Source organism: Peromyscus leucopus, chromosome 9 (assembly GCF_004664715.2).
Source record: "Peromyscus leucopus breed LL Stock chromosome 9, UCI_PerLeu_2.1, whole genome shotgun sequence".
In the NCBI taxonomy this organism is placed as follows: Eukaryota; Metazoa; Chordata; class Mammalia; order Rodentia; family Cricetidae; genus Peromyscus; species Peromyscus leucopus.
Window position 1 is genome coordinate 60,666,305 of NC_051070.1, and position 24,156 is coordinate 60,690,460.

The window sequence follows — 24,156 nt, forward strand, 5'->3', positions numbered from 1 at the left end:
TTTATAGTCTCAAAGTGAGTGGGCAATTCCTAGCTGCATTTATAGCGTAAGTAGTACGGCTCCTCCCTTCATCTTGGGTCCTTCAACAGTTCAGGATGGAACTCAGGCTGCGGCGGTTAAGCTGAAACCTGGATTTTCACTTGGCAGAGAACAATCAGCAATCTTTGTGCTCCCTGGGCCCTTTCAGGCTTTTGTGAAAAAGCTGCCTTGGCTACAGCTGCAGCCACTGGCTCTCAGTTTTCACCGTTTGTACAGAGACAATGGCATGGGCTCGGACTGCTACATGCTGAGCTCTTCTGAAACCAGGACATTTTTAAGAAAAAAAAAAAAAGAGAGAGAGACAAGAACACAGCCAGTAAGGCGGACAGCACGACACTTTTCTCCACTCGGAAGCAGGACCTCCGTTTTACCTTAAGTGTATGTCCCAGCCTCACTCAGGCTGTGCTCTGAAACAGTGAAATAAGACACGAGGTGGGCATACCTGACAGAGATTCTGAAAGGGCCATTAATTAGTGGGAGGAGCTACGAATACAGCTAGAAACAAACATACTGGATGATTTACGTCTAAACACTGCAATGATTTTGTCAGTTCTGATTTGGGGACTTTGAGAACATTCCCCAGGATTCCCCAAGTCCTTCTGGTCTGCTAGCCCACCATTTGTTGAAGGCAGCACCAGGGATACTGGTTAGGAACTGCCCACTGGAGTGGGGTCTACTTTCCATGAAGCCTTTGCATAGCCTCATGGTCTTGTGGCTACTACTGCTACCCGAGCCTGAAAAGAGAATAAGATCATAGTTTTAAATGCCGGGAACAGAAAAGACTTCATGCAGAGGAGCGCCACCCCACAAGAGCTTGTTTCTCCTTGTTTCTCAGCTACTCCGTAGAGCACTTTTGCTCACTGCCTATCTACAGTGTGTCTATACGCACTGTCTCTGTATCTACATGTATGTGTATCTCCCCTTTGCATATTACATCACAATGTTTATGAGACATCTGGTTATTCTTCAGTGTCAGTGGGCGAGTGAAATGGTCTGTAGTGAGAAGAAGAAGAGGAGGAAGAGGAGGAAAAGGATGAGGATGAGGATGAGGAGGAGGATGGGGTCATGAGCTACACACACACACACACACAGCACATCTTTATCTCAGTAATTCTACCTGCAGGAGTTCACCCTCAGAATGGATGTATCCAAATAAATTATGAGTTCCTCCCCATTGAGTAAGGATGTTTCTGGCAACCATGTTTATAATAGTGGAAGTGGCATACAACCCACAGTGTCTACTTTAGGTACTGGTGACTGTGACTAAGACCCATGAAATAAATACTACACGGGTGTCAAACTGCTGTAGAAAGACGTTCCTGGAGACACAGTCATTTACAACGTCTATAGTGGGGAAATAAGACATCTTCTGTCTGTCATCTGTCTTTTCCATTCTAATAAATATGTCTATAATAATATAGATGGTCATTAAAATATGCAAAGGCAGACAATGACAAATAATGGATTTTCTGGGTGGGATTCTAGGTCTTAATCTCTTATGAATTTGCATTTTCTGATTTTAAAGAAAACAAAATAAACAAAGAACAAATGGCTATGAACTATTTGGGCAATAAAATTCTTTCTAAAATGAGAAATGTCATAGTCACATCAAGGGCAGGTGCAAGTGTGTCAGCTGCTCTCTTCCGACCCCTCCCTTGGGGTCCTGACAACACTGGCAGAGACCAGATGTTCCTCAGGGGCCACTTGGTTTTCTCTGGGAGAACTTAAACAAGAGAGCCTGGATCCATTTTTCTTTTATTTCCTTGGTAGAAGTTTTGTATAGTTGCAGTTAGTTCAAAATGAAAACCCTGAAGCCGTATCTCATACCTTTGAAGTCAGAGGGATTCTACTGTATTTTTTAAATTAGATCTGAGCGCAGCAGAGGATAGAGGAGTTGTCTGTGTGCTAACGTCTTTACCTTCGATTTCCAGATACACAGCTTGGCTTATTGCCTTTTTCCTATCAGCTGTCAAACAGCCAGTGTCGAGCTTTCAGCTCCCATGCAGAGAAAATACGAAGTCTACACCATCAAATACAGATGCTTTAGGTTGTGTTTCATTATCTCAGAGATTTTGTTTGCTGTTTCTATCATTGTTCAAGTAAATGCCGCCGCCGCCGCCGCCGCCATTTGTCAAAATGAGCTCAAAAACATAAGGGATGTGTTCCATGTTTAAAGTAAACCCTTCTTAGTGCAAGGATGTAATGACTTACTTATAAAGTTCAAAAAAAAAAAATAATTAGGGCTGGAGAGATGGCTCAGAGGTTAAGAGCATTGGCTGTTCTTCCAGAGGTCCTGAGTTCAATTCCCAGCAACCACATAGTACCTCACAGCCATCTGTAATGAGATCTGGTGCCCTCTTCTGGTATACAGACAGACTGTATATGTAATAAGTCTTAAAATAATAATAATAATTAAAGTATTTATCAAGTGAGCACATCTCCTAAGCAGATGGTCTGTAAATCAGAGAACTACAAAGCCAGAGTCCAAGTACAGGAAATACAAGCACACGCCACTGGGCTAGCTCAGGGCTTCTCAAACTTTCTCTATATGCAACTTCAGGTGGAGCCTGACATTCTGCATCTGAGGCAGCAGTAATCCAAGGTAGTAACTGCATGTGTTCCACCAGGCTATGAATAGCATCTCTGGGCAGCTGACAAAATGTAGGACCAAAAGGGCAACCCCAACCTGCTAACTGTGGCGAAGCCTCTGCCTGAATCATTGCAAGACCCAGATCCATCAGAGTGTTCTCTACGAACTACCTAATGACTCCATTTTTAAAAGGAAGGCCCAGGAATGTGACAAATATCTCCAAACTTGAAGCTATGCTGGTTACTTGAAGGCCTGATGTGTGGGGGTGTGGGAAAAGCTGCCTCCAGCAGATTCTTTTTTCCCTCAGTGTGAATGAGGCCATTGCTTCGGGCAGGGGAGTAAATAAGGACACTGTCATAGCTAGGTACAGGGGCAGCTTTAGGCATCCCATATGGTAACAACAGTCTATGCAGCAGACACTTCTAAGTAAGGTCTTTAAATAGACAGCTTCTGTGGAGCACAGAGGAAGCAAGATGGCGTTTTCTGTGAGAATAGCATCTAAGTGGTTTCTTTCTGGTCTCTGTGGCCATCACCCCAGCCAAGATGAAGCATGCTATTCCTGAGATCAGTGACTAACACCAGCCATGCCTGAGAGCCCTGTCTAGGGCTGCAGTCATCCAGCCTCCCAGTAACTCACCGTGACTCTCCCTTGCAAACAGACCTGTACATGAACATCATCATTGTTATCAGTGCAAGGTCTAAAACATCAGAGAAACGGAGATGGTCTTATTTGGGGTTCACTTGCTGGATGCTGTTAAATTAGCCTTGTGTCACAGTAGAGTAGAAATTCAAAACCCTAAGAATGTCCTCCATTCAGAAATGAGTGTGCCCTCTCCCTAGCACTATAATGCGGCTTGGGGCATCCATAAGCAGTCAGCAGTACATCCAACAGCACCATTTGTCTTGTTAATCAGCTCCTCAGAAACGGAGGGAGAAGGAAATCAAGGAAAGTGTGATAAACTGAACGGAGGCACAGAAGTCCCACAGCTGACTTCATCTAGCTGGGGGGAAACTGGAGGGCTTTCTGTCGATGGTTTCCTTGTGTTAGGGATGGGCATGTCAGTTTTCCTCTAAATCTACGGGCATCACTGTTCTTTGCTAATCATGAAGTCAGCAAATCCAACGGCTAAAACAATTCTTCATGAGGATAATGAATAGATTTGGGTTTTGTTAGATTTTATGGAATAGGACTCTGAAGAACACTTGTCCCGAGAATCACAGTCACGTGCTAAAAACAGAAAGGAAACATGATTACCGTGTTTCCAAACAGATCAGAGTTAAATTTGGTGCTGTCGGGTCTCCCAAAATACTGATCTTCCTTTTCAGGGAGTGACCTGATAAAAACGGCTCCAAGGAAGATAAATCTATCAATAAGTGATCACCTCTGATAAACAGGAAGAAAATGGTAACTCTTGTTCTACGGGGTCTGTGTGGCGCTCCTGCACATCATGAGCCGGGGCAGGAGGCTGTCTCGGCCACCTACTCTTTTCAGGAAGCAGTTAAGCTAGTGATTAAACCACAGTGAACTCACTTCTCTCCAACGAGCTATGGGGTTCACGAAGGTAACCAGTGTAAAATGGTAACCTATGATGCTCCAGTAAGTATCCTGGAGCTGCAAGAGGAAACAGAACCCCCTGAGAAATCAAAAGGAGAGAACCTGCAGAAAAGATGTTCCCAGGACAGGAGGCACGGCCTTCAGGGCCCAGCAACATGGCAGGAATGACGAGCCAGGCCAGCTTCAGGGCCTTGCAGCAGTCAAGATGCCTAGACTTCCTAATGGGAGAATACCCATAACTCTTTTGATTCCTCTTGTGATAAGGAGCCAGGAAAGCCAACAGATATCTTGAGTTTGTAGTTGGGGCTACTTTAGGCCCAAATTAGGAGGGTCAAATATAGCCAGTTCTTCATCTATCTCCTACATGCATTATTCTGGGGTTAGAGAGCCCTAAGAGAGGTCACAGGTTCCTAAAAATGTAAATTTTAAGCTCCCAGGACCTGCTAAGAGTAATTCTCAAGTGTGATTATAATCTTTATGTGAATGGAAATCTCCAATCACACGGGCTCAGATCTCAGCTGCATTGCATGGCACACTTAAGTTTTCCCCCCTACTATAATTATTGTTTTCTTTTCATCCTGTTTATAAAATTTGCCCCTTTTATCCAAGCCACTTAAGAATGCAAATTGTGCCTCATGGCTTGATGATCTCACCAGAGTTCTGGAAACACAGCTTAAAATTCTGAGAGTGAATGGAATTCCCCTCCTTTCTTTCAGTGAAATTCTCTTAGGGCCACAGTGTGCTGAGCTTTTCAGCACACAAAAGCAGACCTGGCTTTCTCCAGCAACCTATAAAGGGCAAAGGAACCATCTATAACTGGGAAAAATTCACATCCCCCCACCTCCACCCCAAAGCCACATGTTAAAGAAACTCCTCAGCTACGCATCCTCTGTGGTTGAACAGCTTCATAAGATAGGAGTGCAAGTGAGATTCCAGGATCATGAAGAGGAGGCCTATCCATGGGCTCAATCTTCCTTGCCTCAGAGATGGACAATGAGAAGAATGAAAAGCAGCCTTTGCCTCAGGTCTCATCTCTTGCAATCCTTGGCTTGCAGTCAGCAAACAGTGGTGGAAAAGCTGGGGGTTGTCTAGTACCAAGACATTCCTTTCCCCAAAATCTGACTTTAGACAAAAGCCAGCATTCCCCCAGGGACTAGAGAAAATAGTTCCTACCTGCCTAAAAGGAATTATTCTCTTTATCTCCAGCAAAGCGGACCTATGGCTCTTAACACATGCTGTGGTACCTATTAGCACATCAAGGTTTAAGCTAGCTTCTAGGCTCTTTCGATCCGGACTCACAACACTTCAAAGCCTCCCCACCTCCCTCAGCTCACAGGTCCCCCCTCCTCCCAGATACCCGTCCTCTTAAAACCCCAGGAATTTTCCCTCATTGCCTCTTTCTTTTCCCAAGAGACAGCCTTGGCAGTTTGGAATAAACTTTCCCCTTTCCACCCATGGAGTGGCCATTCTAGTTTCTTTACTGCGCTATTTCATTTATCTGGTGCTGAAACCGAACTGGCCTATATGACTTCCCTCCCAAGGAACTCTCCGAACCCAGCAGCTGACTGGACTTTCCTGAGGCATGTATGGATCATTTGTTTCTGCTGGCTCCTGCCATCCATCAGATTTGACCCCAGATTCTCTAGACCATCTCTCCTCTCTGTCTCCTGAAACCGACAACACCCACATAGTCAGATCTCTCTTCTAGATAAGTGTCACCGTGGAGACGCCTGCTTTGTCTACTACTATTACTACAAAAGTCACACCAGTGTGCCAGGAAGCTCCTCTCATCTCCACTGGGCCCCAGTCACAAGGACAAGGGACGCCTTTCCTCTGTGATTTGCAACATTTTTCTCTCTGACAAGTTTCTCATCCCAACAACACTCTACCCCCCTCAGCTACTCTTTCTCGCCTCCCCCTAGGAGGTGCAGTCCACTGGTGATGCCTGTGGCCTTTTCCTCATCTCCTGGCTTCTGTGAGACTTGCAGTCCTCCCTCCCCTCACTCAGCTCCCTCCTGCAGCATACCACAACCCTTTTCTCTGCTCCTCCTAGGAACTGCCAGAGATCCTGCAGCTTCCTTGAGCCCATCCTGGCCTGTGCCACCCTGTTCTCTGTCTCTCAGCTCCCACGGGCAGTCCTGCAGCTTCTGCTCTCAGCTCTCTCCTAAAGTTCTTCCCTCCAGAGGTGCATGCTCTGCCTCTTCCTTATGCCCTCCTACAGACTCTCTGTGTCCTAGCCCATCTGGTTGTCTCTGTCTCTCTGTCTCTCTCTTTCTCTGTCTCTCTCCTCTCTCTAGGAGCTTATAGAAATTCCCTCCAGCGGAATTTCATTTTGCAACCCTCGCTCCCTCCTTGGATTACGAACAACTTGGCCTCAGTACAGATCAATGGCTAAAACCTGGCCCACTTGATTTCCAGATTCTCACAAATCCTAACAATTGCCAACGCACAAAACAAAGGATCCCTAAATCTCTTATTTCTAAACTTGCGCTGCTCTATACTTCCAAAAGTCACTTATCTCAGGTTCTTCTACCCTCTTATCTCTACAATTCTCTGTTCTGTTCTCAGAGTATACAGGAAGCAGCTCTCTTGGGATGAGGATTTCCTAGTAGTATGAACTTGTGGCTGGCTTGTTCTATTCCTCTGATCTCTCAGCTTTCACCCCAATATCTGGCTCCGGGTTTTTTTTTTTAATTAATAAGACCGTTTCGCAATTTGTGTTGTACAGGTTCTTCTGTTTCTTTCTACACAGGCATGTTTAGGGCATTAATTGATCCTGCTGGTCATACAGAGAGACTGTACCGAGCTCACATGACGGAGAGAGAACCCCCACTACAGAACCTTCAGGACAATGACACACTTGTCATCCTGTGCCTGCTCCATCCTTTGAGTATGATTATTTAGGTCATAGGAGATATAATTTTAATGATCTATTTGGAAGAATATATTGCATCGTGGTGGTAATATTTGTGTTTTCCATGGTAGACTTTAGGCTTAATTAAAAAAAAAATCTTTTCAGAAAGTTCACTCTCTTTCAATGACTGCGCAAGGGGCCTTCTGCATGGGGGGTGGGGTGGGGGAGCAAGATTTATGTTCCTGGCTAGGAGGAGAGTCAGGCCAGGAGCTGCGCTGAGGCAGGGCAGCTGTGACCCACGTGTTCTTTAGTATCAGGAGAGGGTTGCTGACCCCTCAGAAGTAGAGATAAACATTTGATGGTGATCTGGCTCAAAGGATAAGAAAATTATCTTATTATCCAAGGGTAATGTCTTCGGGAAAACTTTAAAAGCAAGAGCTGGGGCGGGAATGCAGTTCAACAGTCCCTTGGTTATTTGAACTACTGACATGACAGTGCTCGAGAGATCAGAATTCTCCCAGGAGTCTTGTGCTGGGGGGAAGGGGACAGAAAAGCTGAAGCCTGGTGCCAAAGGAGGAACTTGCTTCCCAAGAAGAAAGTCCATAGAGTTCCCGTAACCATGGCAGGAGAGACTGGAGTCGTGACAACGATGGGCAGGACTACACCCAGACTGCCTAGTTATGCTTTCCTTTGGCCCTCTATTTTAACCTAAAACTCACGATGGACTCAGGCTTCCTCATTCCAGTGTTTCCGCACTGGAAAAGAACGAAAGCCCAAACCACACCTCTCTCTGCTCTCCACTGTTACCCATGTCTTTCAGTTGACGTCATGATGATGGGTGGCCAAGCCTGGCTTGTTAGGGCTGCCAGGCTTCGACCCTAAAAACTGGCAACACTCTGACTTTCCTCTTGTCTTTCTCCTGTTGAGAATAAGGATGTGAAGATGGTTGTGGCGGCAGTAGCCATATTGTCCCTCTCAGGCAACTTTAAGGATGGAAGCCCAAAGCTCCTCAGAATGACTGAAAAGACTCCCCAGATCTGCACTGCCTCCTTGGCTGTGGCCATTCCATTGATAGAGGAGGATAAAGCTCTACTTACTTAACGTTTATTTTTCTTTATCATTTGTAGCCAACACACAGTTGCCAATAAGAACACACACGGTGTATGAGGTCTTGTGTGTGAGGAGTGAACACCACAACTTCAGGGGAAAGGAAGAATAGGGACTCAGTATTGATTCTAGCTGCCCCTGAGGAACCTCGACTTCAGACTGCCACTAAGACAAGGGAGGAGATGGAAACATCCAAACGATCAGGCTCGCTGTGGTGATCTGGAGGACAGCAAAGGGAGCTACAAATTCAGCAATGGCAGTAGGCAGGGATTTTAGAGAAACTTCTTGAGGAGGTGTAGTGTCTGGGTCAAACAGGAATGAAAACGGCAGTCTGGAGAACGGTTCAGGAGGCTTATGCAGCAGCTAAGGTACTGTTCTCGTGATTCTAATGGCTTTAATAACCAAGGGGCAATGCTGGGTCTTCAGCTGGCTAGACTATCAGAAACTGCTCACGGTCGTTCCCCCTAATAGCCAAGTATAATTGGACACTAAATTACAATTCCAGATACTCAGCTTTTCTCAGAGTCCCTACTGCAGAGGAAAACCAAGCCAGAACATCAATAAACATAATGAGCCAATTAGGTGTCTATCCAGTTGGGAATTAGAGTTGAAAGTTTAACAGGACCATGAGGGAAGGCGAAACAATTCAGCATTTATTAACTCAAAAAGTCAAGATAATTGTTCTAGGTAATTTTAAAATGAATGTTCAATCAATATGAACAACTCGGATGTAATGCTTTCAATTACTAAAAATCCTATCTAGACATGAGGCATCATTCCTTGTGTGTACATTTACTTACATTTCAATATTAAGTATAAGCACTTCTTAATGTTCAGAGTATTCATATAAAACCCATTTCTACTCATATCTTTATTACATTGAATGATCACTTATAAACCAGGAATTATAAAAATAGGAAGATGGACTAATAAAAATGTCTACGTCCAAGGCTGGAGGTATATCTCAGTGAGAATACTTGCTTAGCAGGCTCCAGACTCAGTACAATTTCTAGGGTCACTAAAAAGTCTACTCTTTTTAGCTCGATTTGAAGTGGAGAAATGATAGCTAAATTGTCCAATGAAAGCCTTTGTTGGTAATAGTGCTGCTGTAACACACTTCACAGGGGTCATCAGAGTAGGGTGTCCCTTCCAAGTTGGGCAGGGACAATATTTGCCTGCAGAGACAGGAGCAGAAGAAAGGTACAGAGAGGAGTCAGCTGGAATCCATGGAGGCAGCACAGGCTCCGAGCGTTCTCCTAGCCTTCATGTAGCAGGGATTGGAGCACTTGGTGTTAAGGAATGAGTTCATTTGATTCCTGAAGAGGGTGTTCCTAGATGCTCTAGAGGATGCTGATAAAGCTCAGGGCACGCCTATCAGGCTGGCTCTCCACAGGGAGAGGAGTTATATATCTAAGGTAAAGGAAGAGCTTCCAGCCTAGGGTTAGTGTTTCCCATTTCACATTCTTTGGGAAAAGATTCCTTTGGTGATCCCTACTCACCATCAAAGCATGTACTACATAGATGCTTTCTGTGGTACTGAGCCCTGGGGGGCTGTTAAGACAACCTTGATTCCTCAGTGGAAAATTTCAAATCTATAAGAGCCTGAGCAATACACTCAAAAGCTCTAAAGACCATGGATGGCAATCTAGACTACTGCAACCAGGAAACTATCTGTTATAGTTAAAGGAAAAAGGAAAACTTCCCATGATACTAATAGGCTAACATACTTCATACCCACCAAGTCAGTACTACAGAGAATACTGGCAACAGTATTTTGGACTAAAGAGAGGAATGAACATAGTAAAGATTCTCTACAAAGAAAACACACGAAGCTGTAAATACTCAACTATAAAGTACAACTAGAACATAACAGCAAAACAACAACACACACATACACAATAAAATGACTGCAACCAAGACACAATTTTCAGTAATAACTTTAAATATTAATGGCCTCAACTATAATCAAAAGACACAGTTTGACTGAATGGATTAAGAAACAAAACCCACTTTTCTATTGTCTATAACCAATTTATGTAGTAGCTTTTCTATAACCATCAACAAACACACTGGGAAAGAGATCATGGACACATGCCCATTCACAACATCCTCAAAGAAAAGAAAATATCGAGGAATAAATCTAACCAAGGAGGTGAAAAACCTCTACAATGAAAACTTTACATCTCTGAAAAAAAAAAAAAAAACAAATTAAGGAAGACACTAGGAAATGGAAAGATATCTCATGCTCATGATTAGTAGAATTAAGATTGTGATAATGACAATTGTACTACAAGTAATTTACAGATTCAATCCAATCCTAATCAAAATCCCCATGACAATCATCACAGAAGTAGAGAAAAACATCCTAAAATTTATATGGAACAGCAACAAAAAAGAGCAAAAAGCAATCCTGAACAAAAAGAACAATGCTAGAAGGACTACTGGTCTAGATTTCAAGATATATTATAGAGCCATAGTAATAAAAACTATGGTAGTTCCATAAAAACAGACATATAAACCAATGGAACAAAATGGAAGTCACAAACATGAGCACATATAACTACAGCCATCTGTTATTGACAAACAGGCCAAAAACATAGACTAGAGAAAAGATAGCATCTTCAACATATGTTGCTGGGAAAACTGAATGTCCACATGTAAAAAGACAGAGTTAAGACCCTTATCTATCACCTGCATAAAATTAACTCCAGATGCATCAAAGGCCTTAACATAAAACCTGAAACACCGAAACTGCTAGAAGAAAACATAGTCTGTATCTTACATGATACAGATGCAGGAAAAGACTTTCTAAATAGGACTTAACTTACCCAGGACTTCATAGAACTAAAAAGCTTCTTCACAGCTAAGAGAAAAAAATCTACTGAGTGAAGAGGAAGCCCAGAGAATGGGAAGAAGAGGAATCCCACAGAATCTCTTCCGGCCATACATCTGACAGAAGATTAACATCCAGAATACATAAAGAACTCAAAACAAAGATTCAAGAAAACCAATGGTCCAGTTTAAAAATGGGTTTTAGATCTAAAAAGAGGTCTCAAAAGATGAAATAAAAATGAATAAGAGACATCTCAACAAAGTATTCCTTATCCTTAGCAATTAGGGAAATGCAAATCAAAACAACTGATTTCATCTCACCCCACTCAGAATGGTAAAGATCAACAAAACAACAGACAACAAATGCTGGTGAGGATGTGGGGACCCCTCATTCACTGCTGGTGGGATTGCAAGTTGGTGCAGTTACTATGGAAATGAGTGTGGACACTCAAAAGCTAAAAATAAACCTACCATATAACCCAGCTACACAGCTCCTTGGCACATGCCCAAAGGACTCTACCTCCTGCTTCACAGATACTTGCCCAGCCATTTCACTGCAGTTTTTATTCACAATAGCTATGAAATGGAAACAACCTAAATACCCTCCAACTGATGAATGAATAATGAAAGCATGGTAGATATTCGCAATGGAATATTACTCAGATGTAAAGAAAAATGAAATAATAAATTTTACAGGTAAATAGATGGAACTAGAAAATATTACACTGAGTGAGGCAATCCAGACCCAGAAAGACAAATGCCACGTGTTCTCTCTTATCTGTGGTTCCTAGCTCCAAATAGTCAGATGTGGGTATATAATCTTGAGTAACTGCAGATACCAGGAAAGTAAAATGTCTGTGGTGTGTGTGGGAAGGAGCTCCAGAGAGGGGGATAGCAGGATAGAGGTGACAGGATGGGGAAAATGAATAAACAGGGAAGAGATCGATAACTCAGGGGAGGGCTATCAATACAGGAGAGGGAGGAAGAGGGGTAAAATAACACTACAGATGTTTGGGAAGGGCATAGGGAATTATTATTTTACATTTGCCTAAAATCACATATAAGTATATGTGCTTACATAAATATAAATACACACACAGTATACATGCAGTTATACCACTTTGGGCTAGCTATAATAATCCACCCAAGACCCATAGAAATCCTAGTACCAGGCATGGGAAACCTCCTTTTGAGCTATTGGGAAAGGGAGTTCACAAGGCTCCTACAACACTATAGGCTAATGTCAGTGTCCTTGGTTGCCTCTGTTGCCAAAGACACTACACATTTTGGACATAGGACCCAGAGGACTGCAGATAAAATTGAGCTGAACGCCTCCCCCAGAAACTAGCTTTCATAGTCCCAGAAAGCACTATGAAAACTGTTCAGGGGTGGAAGCAATTAATAGCCCTGCCTGGCTTTGACACCTATGAACCACAGCAACGGCCAGTGTGACACGATAGCCCTAAAAGTGCAATAGTGGCACTTGATCGTAGCAGAAACCAACGGCTGTCTAACTGGACTCAAGGCCTACTGCCTAGGAGGGAAATCATTCCTACTACTGTAAACCTAGCCAACTACACATGGCTAGTGAAATCACGGATCTTAGAGGAGAACCTACAGCAAGGCCCTTCTCCTAATCCAGCATCACTCCCATCGACACGCTAAATACCTAGCTTTACATGCACAGTTAAGTGTAGATCTTACCCTAACCAAAGAAGGTTCTTTCTGCAGCAGGAGACCAGTTCAGAAAGCACAACTAGTCAAAATTCAGAGCAAAATGGACTGTGGGGTGCTCAGCCCTAATTGATACCTCTACTACACAACTCCTGTGTCTAAGGCCCAGGGGACATCATGGGAGAGGGGCTGGACCAGGAGACCAGGCAGTTTGCAGTGAGACTGTGGCTTCTGGCTATGACGAGAAACTATAGCCATGAAATCCCAACGCCATGGCTACCCCTCCATCACCCGTTGACATCCAACATAGATGGGGGAAGTCTCATGGGGGACCCACCCCTAGATGAGGGGCTACATGCAATTAACAACTGCTGGAAGATGGAGGATTCGTCTTCTCCTGGCTGGTTATCCAATACTCAGTGGTCCGCCCTAAAAGCTTACATATATGCAGCAACACAGCATCGACTGGGCAGGGTCTATTTATGTTTCTGGTCTATATGCATATGTAACAGCAATGGTTAAAGAAGGAGGAGGTTATGAATTTGGAAGGGAGCTGGGGGTACATGGGAGGGGTGGGGAGGAGGAGAGCAAGCAGGAAAATGATGTAACTATATTTTAAAAATTTAAAAGACAACTTTGAAGGACATTCAGAGAATACTCACTGCTGGTGGAGGACAGATGGCTGTAGTCGGACCTGAAATGTAAGATGTAAGTAGGATTAGATATCATTTTTCCTTTATCCAAATGAACCCCTTGAGCTAAAAGCTTTGTTAGTGGGGATTAGGGAGTTAGAAGCATTTGCCTGATAAAGTGGTTGCCCGTGAAAAACAGTGCTGAGGCTTCTCTGGTGCAAATTAGTGCAGAATTTTGAGGGCAAAGTTGGATGGAGCCTGCGCATGGCCTCTGTGGGTCACCCTGTGAGATTCTCAAGCCCTCTGGATTTGTTTGTTTATTTTTCTAGTGAGGAAGCCTCCAAGTTTTCAACAGATTCACAATTCCCCATAAGGTTACACTCTCATTAAGGGACACTTTCCCAATGTTCACACAGCACCCCTGGGATGCTGCTCTGATGACATGGGATGCTTCTCTGATGACATGATGGAAGGGACCCCTGAGGAAGGAGGATAGAATTGGGCTGAGGAGTAGGGCTGTGTCCGCACTCCAGGACTGGATGACCATCAGGGACCTTCCGCACAGGGCACTTCAGTTGATTTCTATTCCTAATCCTGCTAGATAGGAGAGTCACAGGATGTGGACTGTGGTGGGGAAGGAGAGTTGAGAAGTGGTCCACACGGGTTTTATGCTGAGAATTCAGTGGCTGGCAGTCAGTCACAACGAGAATGGGATTCCTGCCAAGAACCTGCTCTGCCTGGTCTGCCAAGTCCCTGCCCCAAGGGCAGGGCTGTTGAGACTTTCCTCTTTGGCAAGGAATTTGGTGTAGAAGCTGTTTATTCTCTTGTACCCCCAAAGTCATTCTCAGTAGGATATTAATCCCTCAGGGATGCAGGGATTCACAGTGCCTGGCAGTCAGGGGATGTAGTCGGGCAAATAAACTGCTACACTGTGTTTAATTTTATAGGTATACACCCCATCTATCACCTTAGTCTCCAGTTGTCTTTCCTGAATTATCCAATTTTCACTCCATTTACTACATTCGAAAAGTGCATAGAAAACTTTTTGTTTAAATGGCCTTTTATGTGTCATAATTACTACACTGCTCAGACCATGACACCCTGAACTATTGGGAAGGAATAAAATGGAAGGGAAAGGACATTGGTTTTCTCTTTTTCAAATGAAATATTTTTGTAGTTAAAATCCTGTTGTTTCAAACTGGAAAGATTAAAAACTGCAAAAGGGATTTGCACATCTCTTTGTAAACTGCCCTCCCATGTGTCAAATTCGATTTTATTTGATCAATTGTCGTATTAGTCATGACGACAAAATACCTAACGAAAGCAACTTAAGGAAGGGAAGAAGGGTCTGTCTGAGGTGGGAACGAGTGTGAGGCAACTGGTCAAACTGTGCTCAGACAGGAAGTGGAGAGAGATGGATGCTGGTGCTGATGCAGTACCCTTCCATCTTCTTCTCTATTTCATAGAGGCCCTCAGCCTGTGCGATGGTGCCACCCATATTCAAGATAGGCCTTGCCTGCTCAACTGAACCTCTGTGGGAGCGTCTTCACTGACACGTCCAGAGCTGTGTCTCTGAGGTGATTCTGAGTCTAGTCGGTTGACCTAGTCAGTGGAAAGTGATACTATCGGTAAGGAGACCAGGAAGTGAGGGATGGACAGGGTTTGCACTCACCGGGCAGCGTGGATGGGTAATGAACAAGCTAGGAAGCAGGATGGGTTGTGCTAGGGCATAGTGCCACATTGGCTGAGGGAAATGAAAGCATCAAGGACTGGTGACATACTGAAACCCAGGATTTCTGCACCCAGTATTGGCACATGAAATTCTTTCCGGAGCCAGGCAGTACAGAAACAACACATTAGGACGACGCTGAGAAACCTAGCTATAAAAAGTACAATGAGTGCCCAAGAAGCATCCACTGTTACAGATCAATAGCAAAGCCCTTGCATCACACCACAATCAGAGCCAGACATTCCAGAAATCGTACAACTATCCACATAGGACATGGAGAGTGTAATGTTACTATGTCTCCTAGCAAGAATGCGCCAGTCTTTTTAGCTAGGGTCTGCCAAAGATGAAATTTACATGGGCAGGCGTTGTAAAGAGCTGCACACAGATGGATATGGACATAGACTGAAAATTACATTGAGAGTATTTTAGGATAAGTGCTAACATAAAGGACAATCCTCCATGAGGTCCCCCGAAATCTCTCAAGACTTTCATGGCAAGTTGGGGTTAGGCTTGCCAACTGGCCTGTCTCTGGCAGACTTGTGAACTCCAACTCCTTCACACAGCAGCCAATCTGCACAGCACCAATCTAATCATGTCTGACTTTCAAGGACATTCATGTCCACTAATTAAGACATAGACCCCCTCTCTCTACTGAAGGGTGGTCTCTGCCCAGCCTTGTGGCCCTCACACCATTAAAACACATCAAACGGAAGAGGCATCTAAGATTTCACCTTGCTCTCCAGCTTCTGGTTCTAAGTTTGTATGTAGCAGGAATCTTAAAAGTTCTTATTAATAAAATCAAACCCGAGGTCAGTTATTGGGGTCCATGCTGGTAGATCAGAGAGACAGAACAAGCCACAGCTATCTCACCTCGCCGGATCCTCAGCTGGTCTTGTTTCCTCAGACTGGAGGCTTCTGAGTCCTCATCCCAATGGCTCTCAGCTGAATTGCTGCTCAAAAGCCTGAATGCTTAACCAGCCAAAAAACTAACCAGCCAAATGCTTCTAGTTTCTGGTCCTCACGCCTTATATATCTTTCTGTTTTCTACCACCACTCCCTGGGATTAAAGGCTGGCTTTCTGGGATTAAAGGCGTGTGTCACCATGCTTGGCTATTTCCAATGTGGCCTTGAACTCACAGAGATCCAGAGGGATTTCTATCTCTGGAATGCTAGGATTAAAGGTGTGAGTGCCACCATTTTCTAGCCTTTGTATCTAGTGGCTGTCTGTTCTCTGACCCCAGATAAATTTATTAGAATACACAATATTTTGGGAAACACAATACCACCACATTTGTATAATCTGCATATCGCCACAATGATAGAGAGAGCGGCTCTGAACTGCTCTTTTCATTCCTAACCGTGTGAACAAGATGCTTGGCAGCTCCTATATCTACCACTTCAGATGAAGTGGCATGCTGCAGTTTACTCTACCCCTTCTCTTTGGAAATGGCTGCATGGTTGTTCATGGGTCACATTTGCAGAATACTGGGTGAGGAGATCTGTATGAATAAAGCTTTATATTTATTTACTTCCTTGTCCTTAGAAAAATTACCATGATTGGTAATACAGACCGAGTCAAGGTTTCCACTTCTCTAGCTCATATTCTAAGTAAGATTATTGAATGGTATTGCCAGTGAAGGACGAACTGTAAAGCCTAAGACAACTTCATGAAGAAATAGATTAAAATAGTTTCAGAAAACAATCAGGTGTTTGCCTAGACTGCTTTGAAGGACTTTGCACCCCTTAAGGACAGGTAGGGATAGCTTGAGATTTCTGTTTCTTGGTCTCATATCACAAAGGGTTCCCTGGCTAGCTCTGCACACAACATGGAGCATGAAAGGAAAACACAGGAATTTTAAGATGCAAAATTCTTGAACCTATACAGTAGATAGCATATAATAATACAAGGATTATTTTCTCCCACCACATATATATGTGTATATATGTATATGTGTATGTAATATCTGTATGTTAATTGCATTAGGATTATATGGGAAGGTATTCTGTAATTAAGATAGTTCACTGTTAGGCCGGGCGGTGGTGGCGCACGCCTTTAATCCCAGCACTCGGGAGGCAGAGCCAGGCGGATCTCTGTGAGTTCGAGGCCAGCCTGGGCTACCAAGTGAGTTCCAGGAAAGGCGCAAAGCTACATAGAGAAACCCTGTCTCGAAAAACCAAAAAAAAAAAAAAAAAAAAAAAAAAGATAGTTCACTGCTGATGGAGGTCTCACTAGGCAATCTGTACATATATTCATTTTATAAAAGGAATGTCTTCCTAGATTCCCCTTTCCAGGAAACTATGGCCTTAAGAACTGAAACTGGCCTTTCTGTAAAACTGGCCTTCCTGTTATTGCAAACACATGGCTCCCTGTGTCATGGCCTTCCCTGATTATTCTGAGTGCACTAAATTGAAGGTCATGGTAACAGAGTTAACTAGCCTTGGACACAAACTTCATACAGGTCTAAAAAGTCATTTTTCCTTCTATGTAAGATTTCCTTTAAAAAAAAAAATGCTGGTCCATTTAAAATGTTATTGTACCTATTCTTTCCCATCTACCTGTTCCACTTCTCAGTGCTTGCCTCTTCCCGTAGGCTGCAGTGAAGCATTGGTTGTAGTTCCCTGAAAAGCATGACGCTGCCATGGGCCAAAAGGTGGGCGACAGCTGTTACAGAGGTAGAATTCCACTGATGCCAGACCAAACTACTGAAGGAAAAGCACTCACTAGGTATGGTCCCATGTGAAAGAGCAGGGTAGAGGCCATGTCTTGGAGACTCACTAATGAAACTGTTGTTGCTGGCACTGGCTTTTATTTGTATTTTCAAGGAACTGCCTGTCCCTCTGTTAAGAAATTCTGTGTCATAAGGGACTTTGCCAAAAGTGGCTTGCTAGCTTCTCCTAACAGCACACAGAAGCACGGGCTCGCTTCCCAGCGGAGCTTCCAAACGACATCAATTGCCACAGGATACTGGTCTGCCTTTAGACTTGGTCCATGTGAGGTGGAGGTAGGTTAGAAAAGGCGGCATTGCCTCCAAAAGAAAACAAGGACTGATTATAGCCGGAATGGTTCCTTGGGGATGGTTACTAGGTGGGAAGGATGCAGAAGCCTTGGGCTGCAGACCCATAGCCATACCCCACTGAGATGCTGCATCCTATTTGTAAAATAGTAACGACAATACCAAGGCATGGCCTGGATGTTCTGAAGGATGATGACCAGCCTCCTAGAGTATCTGAAAGCATCTGTGTGTCTGTTGCGTTGGGTATAAAGAATATATGGAGCTTGGTATAGGGGCACATGCCTGTAATCCCAGAACTTGGGAGGCTGAAGCAGGGGTATTCTAAATTACACACCTTTCTAGTCATCATTTTTCTGGATAATTTTCTAGACAAACAGCTTGGTTCTCACCCTTTTCTCACCTTCCACTCCTTTCTAGAGCCAAGCTCGTCTGGCTTCTCACCACCACTCCACTGTCAAAGGCTCTCTTCAGTATCTCCATCAATCAAAAGGCACTTCCCAGTCCTTATCTTAATGAGACTCTCAGTCAGACATTATTGACCTTCATTTCTCAAAAACTTAAGCCTCTCTCGGGTTCCAGGACAGCCTGTTCCTCCTCCTTGGGCTCTGCCATCGGTTTCCTTGTCTTTGCCTGACATCTTGACACAATGGCTTCTCAAGTCTGGGCTTAAGGACAGCCAGCTGTGCTGAGCTGGCTAAGGATTCAGTGAGCCACTGAGGCATGCAAAGGTTTAGAGCAGCAGGCAGCATGCAGTGGATGCTGGGTAAACATTTGCTATGACCTTCAGTTGAATTCATCTCTACCAGGGCTTCATGGGAAGTTCCAAAGACATCATCATGTTAGACCTCCATCCACACTGAACTCCAAAGATACCCAGTGTCTGACTGCTCACCTTAATGTCTCGTCTTACTGCCTCTGCTGATGCTAAAATATCCCACATTTTCCTCTAACTTGGTTTAGACGGGATCATGGGCTAGTTTGAGAATCCAATTAAATTTTTTTTTCTTCTCACAAAGCTTTACCAGGTCTATTAGTTTGTATGTGTCTTGAATCCATTTGTGGACCCCATGTTGAGGACTGACATCCTAGTGGGTATGTCACTTGAGCTGGGTTTTGAGAGAGAGAGAGAGAGAGAGAGAGAGAGAGAGAGAGAGAGAGAGAGAGTAGAATTTCACCTGGTAGACAGGAATGCCAGACAGAAAGGGCAGAGCTGGCAGAAAGGGCAGTGTGGCAAAAGTAGGCATCAGAAAAGCATGTCAGAATGGCCAAGTCAAAGAGCAAGGAAAGGTCTAGGAGAACTGGCCAGCATGAGAGGAGTTCACAGTCCAAGGCCATGTTCAGTTCTTGCCCTTAACAGACAAAAGAGCTGTAGACACTTGGAAGGGAGAGCGACAATACTAAGAAAATCCAGGCATGGGGGCACATTCCTATAATCCCAGTCCTTGGGAAGCAGGGCAGGAAGAACAGAGATGAGAGTTGTCATCGACTACTTGGTGATTTCGAGTCCAACCTGGACTACAGGAGACCCTGTTCCAAACAACAACAACAACAACAACAGCAACAGCAAGTAGCCAACACTTAATGAGTGAGTTCTGTGTGCTTTATATGTAACTTGGCCAGAATAGAAAGGGGAAACACCAGAAAATGAGTCAACTACTAACAGCAGGTTTGATAGCTAAGCTAAAAGTCCAAGTATACGGAGTAGATCGCAAATACAGGGCTAAGGGGCATGAACTGAAACTTCTGTTTCAAATAATACCATTTTACATTTTAATTTAAGTTTGCTAGTGGTGCAATAAGAATTCTTTAAGGCCGGGCGGTGGTGGCGCACGCCTTTAATCCCAGCACTCGGGAGGCAGAGCCAGGAGGATCTCTGTGAGTTCGAGGCCAGCCTGGGCTACCAAGTGAGCTCCAGGAAAGGCGCAAAGCTACACAGAGAAACCCTGTCTCGAAAAACCAAAAAAAAAAAAAAAAAAAAAAAAAAGAATTCTTTAAACAGTTCTGTCCTGGTACAGCAAGACTCTTTAGTGACAAGCAGAAAACAGAACTTGGGTATCTCCACATTAACTAGCCCTCCCCAGGAGTCCCTGGTAGCTCTCATGCTGGCCTGCCTCCTGGGGTGAAGCCACCCCTCAAAGCCAATGCTTACTCCCTCTTCTCCAAGGCCAAGGCCCTTCTGGCAAACATCTGCTTCAGGAGAGCCGCGCAAGTTAAAAACTAGTGGGACAGAGGCTGCTTCACAGCAGTTACAAAAGAGCTGGCAAATGTTGCTCTGTTTCATTCTATTCACGGAGGAGAGGGGCGCCAAGGATGGTCAGCTGAAGCTGGTAAGTAACAGTGGGGGAGGGTGTGTGTGAACAGTCAAAGAATTCTTGTCTACTGTGCATGAGGCCTTAGGTTGGAACCCCAGTGCCACAAAAATCAAGAAAGAAACTAAATTGACAAGTTTCACACCAGCAGAATTGAAGCGAAAGCAAGGGTGGGCGGGGTGGGGGACTTCAGTCAAGTTACTCCTCCGCCATGGTTACCACAGTTGGGTAACAGGGAAAACCCACTGTAGGGAAGAACGTAGGTTCAGTTGGGTTAGGTCAGAACCGAGGTCCATTCTGGAACAGGCCTCTCTCTCCCCGTCCTCAGTAGATTGCCAGATCCTAAAATTAGCTCGAAACCGCTCCACCTTCCAGGAATTCCGAGGTCTTCTGTAGTCCGGGTAGCCCCTGACCTCCAGCAGGATTTCTCCAGATAGGAGAAGACACCCTTTCCTACTGAGCATCCTGGATGTAGTGCTGAGTGTGCACAGGAAAATCCTCTAGATAGGGGCTGGGTGGAAACCATTCCGGGACATTCGCTTCTGACAAACGCATTCTTTTGTCCTACTCAGGAAAACCGCTGTTGGGAGAGGGCTAATTAGCCTCCAAAGGTTTCAGCTAATTACTTGAGTCCTTTGAAGCACATAAGACCCCCATTCACAATATCCTGCGGGTACCCAAGGCTGGCGGGGTGCAGAGGCGGCTCAGCAGCACAGTGTAAGTGAGCTATGCAGCCCTCTTAGCGGGCTTCCGAGAGTCTTTTTCATGCCAGGTGTCCCACCCTCTCCACCTGCTTTCCTCATCTCCAGGGCCCGATTCCCGGGAGGCTCCCGAGCTACTAGAGTTCCCCAGCTGGTGGGAACAAGTGCAGGCGCATCTCTATCTCACAGTGAATACTGGCACCGAGGGCCACAGGGCTGCGAGGGATGACGCTGAGCCTCGGGTCCCACCACCGTCCAGTCCAGGGTGGGGCCCTTCCCGCCCCTCTCCGCCCTGTCCCAGGCAGCCACGGACCACGCCACTAGCCCGCAGACACTGAGTCCCAGCCCCGATCCCGATCCCGCGGCAGTGGCTCGGGATCCCGCCCCTCCTGGTCCGGCTCACCCTCCGGTCTCGGCGCCCGAGTCCACGCAGTCCTCCTCCTCACCGCTTGCCTTCGGGTTCATGGCGCGCGTGCCCGCCGCGCTCCCTCGGCCCCGGGTCCCTCCGAGCGTCTCGTACCCCGGGCCGGGCAAGGACCCGGCCCCGCGCGCCAGCAGCTCGCCGCGCCCTCTCGCGGCCGCGCCCTCCCCGCCCTCCGCTCGGCGCTGCGCCGGCGCGCGGGAGCCACCAGGCGAGGACCCGAGCGTGCGCACGGGATGCGCGCGTGTGCACGAGCGCAAGCGTGAGTGGGGGAGGTGGGGGAGGTGGCCTATCTCTATGAACTTGGGGTGTAGTGGGCGTGCAGTGTTTAATCTTGCACCCACCTGAGTAAGTGCCCGGTGGCTGTGCTTTCTCTAGAGCGGGCAGTAGATGTGAGTGGACGCAGCAAAGCTGTCCTCCCCGGGGCTCACAGTAAAGAGTCCGGAGTCCCCGGGCTTGCTCAGAGATTTTTCCAGCCTCAGTCTGCGAGCAGCACCGGGAAAACACCCACCAGCACAACCAGGGCAGGGTGGGATGTCTCCATTTGAGGATCAGTTAAAACACCTGAGTGATCTGCGGAAGCTGAGCTCATTATCGCCTCGCTCAGCGTGCAAACCGGGCGGAGTGGCTTCTCACTGACCCAACTTGCTAGTGAATGCATTCTTTTGTTATCTGTTTCAAAACGACACGAAGAGGTATGGATGTGCCTGCGTTCAAGGAATCTGGCAGCAAGAGGGTGGTGGATGTTAAACCCCGCCATCCTTCAGGGTGGGTTACTTGAGGTAGCAGGGGGTCATCTTCACTCTAGTAGGTTGAGGTGAGGCAAGTTGTTGTTGGTGGGTTAAGAGCAAGTTAGACTTAATTCTGGTGGTGTTGTCATTGGACGACATGGAAGGCACTTACTTCTCTTCTGAAGGGTAGCGTCGAACCAGTGGCCTTGCGCAAGCTACAACCCAGCCACCTTTTCTTTTCAGACAAATTATTTAACCTCCTTCAGCCTTAATTTTTTCACCTATTGGGCTACTGCTGTCTTTCCTGTACCTCCGTGGTGGGTTACACGGAATCATGTCTGTAAACAGTTTGAGTCCTGATACCTGCCAAATACTAGTTACAGGGGGCGGTCGGCGTCCCAGGCGAAGCCTAACCAGCTGAAGTCCTATCTCAGCTTGCACAGAGGTGTCACTCCCGTGGGACAAGTGATGAGGAGTAATACTGTTTCCTTTCTTCCTCTCCTTCCCTGGCCTTTCTTCCCACTTCACAGAATTGGCATTGCTTTCTGATTCTTATTTTAAACATGTTTATTATATGAGAGAGTGAGAGAGAGAGAGAGAGAGAGAGAGAGAGAGAGAGAGAGAGAGAGAGAGAGAGTAAACAAAAGCAGAGTGGATATGCAGTCTCACAGTCAGGAAAAAAGTACAGGTGAGTGTACCCACCACAAACCTTTCCTAAATCTAAAATTCTTTTTCCCAAACAAAAATGGATGTGTTATATTCAATTTGGTGCTCATTAAACAAAGAAGCAGTTCTTTAAGGGAGAAGTGTTTTGGAATATCACTTTAACTATGTAACAATGTGTTACATTTATTTGTGCTGCATTTGTTTAATTATGTAAAGATAATGTTGCATTTGTTTTACCTTGCCTGCCTAAGGCATCTGGTTGGTCTAATAAAAAGCTGAATGGCCGATAGCTAGGCAGGAGAGGGATAGGCAGAGCTGATGGGCAGAACAAGTAGGGGAAGAAATCTAGGCTTGAGAAAGAAAAGAAGTATGGTGACATATTGTGTACCCTAATAAAATTTGCCTGAATATCAGAGAGACAAAGGAACAAGCCACTGCCACATCTTACCTCTTAGACTCCTCAGCCTGAAAAAGCTCTCCAGCTGAAAATGAAAAGCCTTTGGATCTCAAGTGCTAGGATTAAAGGTGTGTGATTCTCAAGTACTGGGATTAAAGGTGTGTGCCACCACTGCTTGGCTCTGTTTCTCTCCTAGACCGAATCGATCTCATGTAGTCCAGGATGGTTTTGAACTCACAGAGATTCAGATGGAGCTTGGCCTCCAGGGTGCTAGGATTAAAGGTGATACTGCCTGGCCTCTATGTTTAATCTAGCAGCTTGTTCTGTTCTTTGATCTTCAGGCAAATTTTATTAGGGTACACAATATCTCAGCACAGAAAAGAGAATGAGGGAGAAAGAGAGGGACATGCCGGGGCCAGAAGTCGGACAGCTGCCATCCAGAAATGGAGACAGCAGGAAAGAGAGAGAGAGAGAGAGAGAGAGAGAGAGAGAGAGAGAGAGAGAGAGAGAGAGAGAAAAGAGAGAGGAAGAAAGAAAGGAAGGAAGGAAGGAAGGAAGGAAGGAAGGAAGGAAGGTATAAAGCCCTGAGGCAAAATGTGGATAAAGAGAAACAGATTAAAATAAGAGCTAAGCTAAGGCCAAGCTTTTCAAAACTAATAATAAGCCTCAGTGTCATGATTTGGGAGCTGGTTCATAGCCCAAAGGAAAAAGCCTGGTACAGAGACATCCAGTTTGCTAGGTTGTGGTTTTAATCTAAAAATGTGCCCTGAAATTTAATGTGCCAAGAGCTTGGTGACCAGCTGATGGCTTTTGAGAAGTGATTAGATCATTAAGGCTCTAACCTCATCATTCCCTTGGTGAACTCATTGTTAATTGGACAATTAGAAGGTGGGGTCTAGTTGAGG

The 24,156-nt window shown here is 45.2% G+C and overlaps 1 protein-coding gene across 1 annotated transcript in view; it reads right to left on the reverse strand.

The window, feature by feature from the left end:
• The window catches only part of Fam124a (family with sequence similarity 124 member A), a 54,018-nt gene extending 32,388 nt beyond the window's left edge, over nucleotides 1-21,630 (reverse strand). Inside the window, exons 1-2 of the mRNA XM_028884177.2 lie at nucleotides 21,440-21,630; nucleotides 13,314-13,345 (exon numbers count right to left, since the gene is read on the reverse strand). Of these exons, the coding sequence (XP_028740010.1) occupies nucleotides 13,314-13,345; nucleotides 21,440-21,501 (94 nt within the window). The 5' untranslated portion in view covers nucleotides 21,502-21,630. The remainder of the gene's footprint in view (nucleotides 1-13,313; nucleotides 13,346-21,439) is intronic.
• Nucleotides 21,631-24,156: the final 2,526 nt, after the last annotated feature.